Source organism: Melanaphis sacchari, unplaced genomic scaffold, assembly GCF_002803265.2.
Source record: "Melanaphis sacchari strain LSU unplaced genomic scaffold, SCAv2.0 Contig463_pilon_pilon, whole genome shotgun sequence".
Lineage (NCBI taxonomy): Eukaryota > Metazoa > Arthropoda > Insecta > Hemiptera > Aphididae > Melanaphis > Melanaphis sacchari.
Window position 1 is genome coordinate 1,574 of NW_020271307.1, and position 6,471 is coordinate 8,044.

Sequence of the window (6,471 nt, forward strand, 5' to 3'; positions counted from 1 at the left end):
TTCTTTGTTTATATACAAATCGATTTCGGTAAAATGAGTAATTTTATTTACACGCTAGAAAAATAAAATCTTAAAATTTAAATATTCCAAATAACTTTGGTGTAAAAATTAATAAATATTTTACCTGTCTAATATAATTATGCACCCGCAAATAACATGAAAAATTTAAAAATTATATTTCCTGATAAATAAAAATAAGTTTCATTAAAAATAACATCGTATAAAGTATTGTCCATGTTCAAATGTTATACATGGTAAAGAAATGTACGATCAATTTATATTCAGGCTAAGGAACATATGATAATAAGGTTTGACATTTTTAAATTTTTGATAAATTTGAGATAGACTTTGAGCGCCAAAATAATGTTTCAGACCACTGGCGACGGGAAGCCAAGCTGAAGGCTGTGCAGGGTTGCAAGATCCTAGTTCGGACCAGAACTTCTGGAATATTTATGGATTCTTTACTGAGTCTTGACGAATCGTAGGAAATCTATCTATTGGTTACGCGATGATCGCGGTTGCTGATGAAACTGCTTGAACGAGACAGGGAGGATCCAACCTGAAAAGAGCAGGCCTGGCGGGTGGTAGAGTTGACCTTCTCGGCCACAAAGACCGAAAGTCGTGTGTCTGAAGTAGCGAAATCACCCTCCAGCGGATGGATGGGAAGAGAATAGGGAGGAACAGAAGTTTATCCAGTTAGCGGACGTAAGTTGAGTTTGGTAGCAGTGAAACGAGTGGCGGGAGCGGCGCAATGTTTCAGATAGCCTCAACCTGGGGCCTTAGTGGGCGTGCACAGCATCCGTTATATAGGTTATTTGTGCCGAACGTTGCATGGCTGCAGGTGGGATGAACGTCGCGATCGGATTACGAAACGTCTGCTGTTAGGCCCAGAGGTGCTGGCGGTGGTCAGGCGATCACTTATGTACGATGCTGCCTGTGCTGGCGAGAAGTTCTCCCCGCTGCTGGCTGGCGCTAGACAATAGGCTGTGGCTGAGAGGATGGTTGGCTCGATGGCAATGATAGTAGAGAGAGTGACTGCAGAATGGCGAAAGCACGGGCGGAGCAGTGAGAAGGGAAGACTCATTGCCACTTCCATGCGTGAAAGAAGCGTTATGAGCGGGTGGAGGTGAGACCATGGTCATCCCAGTTCTAACGATGGACATGGGATTTAGGTCGAACTATCTCTACGCTTTCGTTTCGAGACCGACGAATGTCAGCCGTGTAGGCTCGGATAGATGAACACGTTCTTGAGCGACGATACGCTGGGCGCTGACAGGCACCTATATGCCGGTAGTCGAAGAGACCTGCGAAAGTGTGCGTGTTCACCGCGTCTGCACTTTCCCGGAGCTGTTGAAAGAGTTTCGTGGGATCTGCTGACGGAAGGAGGCTGTCGGCTGTTCGCAGGTCATGTTGACTCTCATTAGATGGGTGTAGAATCTCCTGCCGCAAGAGCTGAGGGCGTCTGGGACGCAGCATGGCAAGATACGGCACGTGAATGGTGTGAATAAACCCTCGGGTGATGTCTTCTTGACAGTATGGCAGGCTCGTCCGACTGGACTGGAGTTAGCATCTGCATTGGAGGTGCAGGATTGTTCGGCGCGATGGTAAGACGGGAACACTCCTGGGCAGGTTGTTGGCCTCCTATACTGCGGGACCTACTTCACATCTAGTGCGCCGGGCGCGTGGTTTTGATGCACGGTTTCGGCAGACCTGAGTCAGATGCTAGGCGCGTGGTGAATAGAGTACTCGCTCTATTTTAAAAATACAAATGAGGCCGATACCGTGCCAACCGCGAGCGCGGCGTTGGGCCAACCACTAGCCCTCGAGTATCTGTAAAAGTAAATAGTAGGGAGGCAAAACAACCTAGCTTCAGGCCATGATGGAAGTCTAGCCGAAACGTCGCACTTTAGACGCCTAATTTAAATTAGGAATAAGTACTACGGGAACGACGTCTGGAACCAAGCATCGGGGAAACCTGGTGTGGACGTCTGGGATCGGATTCGTAGTGGCAGTCATGTAAATTACGAAAGTGGTTATTGATCGCATGCTGATCAGGCGAAGGTTAACGGTGAGTATTCTCCCGGGAACACAGCCACTCTGCCGGTGGGAGTATACCACCTGGCGGTTGCTTAAACCATATTAAGTAGCGGGTTGGATAGTTCCGCGGCCCTACCAGTGGTCAGTAGAGAGATTTGATACATCTTGATACCAAACTGGTAGTCATTTGAAAACCCACGTTTAAGGCGAGGGGCGTAAAAACTCCTTTCCTGAGACTGTTGGACGGCCTTACAACTGTCCTCATATGACGATGCCTGATACTTTTCCCGAAAAGTATCTTGTGCCTCTGCCTGAAAGGGGACGAGTCTAGGCTCATATACCTTTCTTGCGGAGTGAAGGACTTTGTCCAAATTTGGAACTTCATGTACTTTCGAGTGAAAAACATTCACCAGTATCGATGGTTAGACCTCTTATGTTCAAACTAATTGAAAAACATTTAAAAATAAAAGAAAATGATGATGGAATCAGCTTAAAATTTAAACAAACTGTAATTGAACAACTTACTGAACGTTTTAAATTAAATGAACACGTAATATCACCAAGTGTCATATCTGTAAGACACGTTGCCCCATTTTTTGATCCTAGGTACAAAAATTTGGAATATGAAACAATCGAAGTTAGAGAAAATATTCTAGAAAAAGTCAAAAAATTAATTGATGATATTATTTTTCAATTTAATGACAACGGTACACAAATGTCACAAACTGATCAATCTGCAACCAAAAAGACTACTAGTGGACTCGAATTTTTATATGGTCAGGAAGAAAATAATATAAATGATGCATCGGCGCAGTATCAGAATTATTTAGGAGAGCCACTACTCAGATATGATTTATGCCCACTTGAATGGTGGAAATCTCATGAAAAGAAATATCCATTAATCGCTCAAATAGCAAAAAAATATTTATGTATACCAGCAACGTCGGTTAGCTCGGAACGTTGTTTCTCTACTGCTGGAAATGTCGTCACACCTAAAAGAAGCTGCTTATCAACAGAAAATGTTAACTTATTAGTATTTTTGTACCAAAACCGTCAATTATTGTAGAGATATATTTTGTTAATTATTTATACTTGTAACTATTTATTTTTTTTCCTTTTTGTATCGAGAGCCAGAGAAGGAACCGCGTTAGCATTACTTCTTCTCTGACTCCATACTTGTAACTTTTGAATTATTCCTTAATTTTGTTTTCTTATTCATCGTTAAACATATTATTATTTATATATATATTAAGTTATTTAAAATGCTATAAAAATTAATATTTTTTTTATTTATATACTGCGTGAAATCATCGAGCATATTTTCATATTTAATTATTTCCTTAACATTTTTATTAATGTTGTATGTAAACTGTATTATTATTTATTACTTAAAAAAACTTAATTTATTAAAATCAGATTAAAAATGTATAAAACAATCATATAGACCGGTAATGGAATTTTTTTTCGAAATTTTGCATGATAAATTATTTCTACAATCCACTATTTGGAAGTATTTACATTGAAAAGTAATGAAAATTTCTCCTAAGATATTGTCCGCTGTTAGAAGGTATCCGTTAAGGTAGGTTTTACTGTAATTATATTATGTACAAATATTAATGCAAACACACGAATACACGGACTGAAGCAAATACACGAATACACGGACTGAAGCAAATACACGGGTACATGGATTTCAATATTCATTTACCCGTGTATTTTATTTACACGGACTTTAACACCGTTTTGTTAAAAACACGGATACCCGTGTTTTTAAATACACGTGAAATAGGGACCTCTAATTGCAAGATAATAAATATAATAATAATATGTGTATGGGCATTGTGCGCACCATGTGCCGCGCTGTATGGTTGCTAAAATGCTAAATGCTATTAGTAATAAAATAATAACTAATAGCTGCTATTTTATAATAGTAGCAGCTGCTGCTAAAGAAATAACAATAATATTACAGTGTAGGAAAACACAAGAAACTGAAATTTACTATATAAATTTTAGCAGTCACTGCTATTATTAACAATAAATGGCAGTCTGCGATTGCTAAAGTAAAATAGCAGTGCTATTATAGCTGCTATTGCTATTTCTTACCATCACTAATACCCATATACCCAGAGGCCAGAATACCTTCAACATTATTATTTTTTTATTGAAACTTTGAATAATTTTTATCAATATTATAAGTTATTAAACAAAATATTTAAATACATATAATACTGCTAGTATATGTTAAACATTTATTATATATGTATATGCCATATACGATTTCGCAAATGTTAGTATGAGTTATATATTTTATGAATTATTTTTTTTTTTATTTATTTAAAATTTTTCTTCATATATATATAAATAAATATATTTACTCCTTTAAGCCAGGCTTGTGACGGAGTAGAGAGTTACATATGTGTATAATATAAATTTTAAATGTATTAGTAGATTACAAGAAATACCTTATTACCTAAAATTTAATGAAAGACACACTTTCTATAAAAAAAAATAGATAAAAACAGAAAATCTTATTATTAATATTTTTTCAATCAAGAATTCCTTATTTTATTATTTAGTATTAAAAGAAAAAAATAATAAATAACAAGTTTTATTTATATTTTATCATCTACATTATGCAATAATAATAAACTAATAACTAATAAGTAAAACTAAATCCTCCTAAATTACCTAAAAAGTATAATTGAATGAATACTCTTGTTAGGTATTTAATTTAATAAATTGACAATTATATTAAATGTATAGGTAGTTTATGAGATAATTTTTTTTTTAATAATTAATGTATAAAGTAGAAATAGTGCAAATATAAATTAACAATAGTTAGTCGTTGAATGATTATAATTTATAAAAGTAAATTGTAAATTTTAAAAATGTAATATAAAATTGAAATCCTAAATATTTACAATCAACTTATTTCAACATATGTTTATACATAAATTCTATTATACAATTATTAATAATTTAATTATTAAATACAAATAGGTAACTGAGTTTATTTCATCATTTTTACCGTGTAGGTATTGAAAACAATTTTAATCTATTTTTCAGTTCAACCTCTAATTATGAGATAGCTTAGGAAAATGAAACAAATGATGATTTTATTCAAAATGAATTTAATGATTCTGTGATAGATGACATGATATACATATTTCCTTGCAGTAGTAATAGTATTGATAATACTAAATGGACAGGCCAAGGCCAAGCAGACTTCAATGAATGCATTTTCACATCTATGCCAAAGGCTTCAAAATTAAAAATAGATAAAGTTCTAGCATATTTTATATCTTCAGATATGATGCCGTATAGCATTGTAGAAAAGGAAGGGTTTAAAATGTTCACAAAAGCATTAAATCCAAGCTATAAACTACCCAGTAGAAGTACTCGGAGTAACAAAATAATTCCAGATTTGTTTAAGGCAACTAAGTTAAAAGTTGAGCAAATTTTATCAGATGTAATATTTTTATCAATAACAACAGATTGTTGGACTTCTGTTGCAAATAAGCCTTTCATAGCTATCACTTGCCACTTTTTGAACAAGAATTCTAACCTAGGTAAACATTTAATATTATATTTAATTAAAATGTCTCTTGTTATTTAAAATAAAAATCAGTATTTTACTTTTTTCAGATTCTATGTGTCTTTGATGCGAAGAGCTTAGTGAAAATCACACTGGAGAAAATATTGCTGATGTTCTACAAGTCACTTTAATGGAGTATAATTTTAACTTCCACGAAGGAATCTCTGTTGGTGCTGCTACAACAGATTCAGGAGCTAATATTTGTAAGGCTATTACCAATTTAAAAGTACCCTATATAACCTTACTTTGGTCACAGCTTTAACACTTCTGTTCAAAAAGTTTTCTTATTGGAAGAAGTAAAACCTGTCATTGAAAAAGTGAAAAAATTACAAAATATATTTGCATATAACTGGATGGCTGCCAAAGAATTTGGTATAGAACAAGACAGGTATGGATTAAAGAAGAGTAAGTTTCCATCTTTTTCAAAAACAAGATGGTGGTCCATGTTGGATCTTTTAGATGTTGTTATATCTCAAGAACTTCCATTTTCATCTTTTTTGAAAACCCACAAAAAAGGTTAACATAAAGATAAAATGGTAACAGAAATTGAGATGAAAATAATAAAAAATATTTTATTTGTGTTGAAACCAATCAAGATTATTTCTGATAATTTATCTGGGGAATCATATGTAACAGCATCTGCAATTATTCCTGTGATTAGAATGTTAGAAGATAAAATTAACTGCCAAGAAATATCAACAGCAGAGCTGTAGCTAGGGCTTGGAGAAACTGGCACAGGCCAGGGGCGCAACGAAAAAGGGGCGCAAAATCCAGAATAAAATATACCGTATATATATATGGTATTATTGATATTCTCATTAATTTACATTTTACTAGAA

The 6,471-nt window shown here is 34.6% G+C and overlaps 2 protein-coding genes across 2 annotated transcripts; both read left to right on the forward strand.

The window, feature by feature from the left end:
* The first annotated feature begins 2,455 nt into the window (after window positions 1-2,455).
* LOC112598261 (zinc finger BED domain-containing protein 1-like) lies at window positions 2,456-3,103 on the forward strand. The gene has a single exon (XM_025344666.1). It carries the CDS (start codon window positions 2,456-2,458, stop codon window positions 3,101-3,103), a length of 648 nt encoding a protein of 215 aa, XP_025200451.1.
* Window positions 3,104-5,191: 2,088 nt separating this feature from the next.
* Window positions 5,192-6,153, forward strand: LOC112598262 (zinc finger BED domain-containing protein 4-like). Its single transcript, XM_025344667.1, has 3 exons — window positions 5,192-5,606; window positions 5,707-5,835; window positions 5,912-6,153. The coding sequence occupies exons 1-3, from the start codon at window positions 5,192-5,194 to the stop codon at window positions 6,151-6,153; spliced, it is 786 nt and encodes a 261-aa protein (XP_025200452.1).
* Window positions 6,154-6,471: the final 318 nt, after the last annotated feature.

Excerpts from the sequence above, each read along its gene's own strand:
- LOC112598261 (XM_025344666.1), top strand. The coding sequence starts at position 2,456 with ATGGTTAGACCTCTTATGTTCAAACTAATTGAAAAACATTTAAAAATA.
- LOC112598262 (XM_025344667.1), top strand. The coding sequence starts at position 5,192 with ATGATATACATATTTCCTTGCAGTAGTAATAGTATTGATAATACTAAA. Across the intron at positions 5,607-5,706 it reads GAACAAGAATTCTAACCTAG|AGCTTAGTGAAAATCACACT; the intron begins GTAAACATTTAA and ends TTTGATGCGAAG. Across the intron at positions 5,836-5,911 it reads AGATTCAGGAGCTAATATTT|TTTTCTTATTGGAAGAAGTA; the intron begins GTAAGGCTATTA and ends CTGTTCAAAAAG.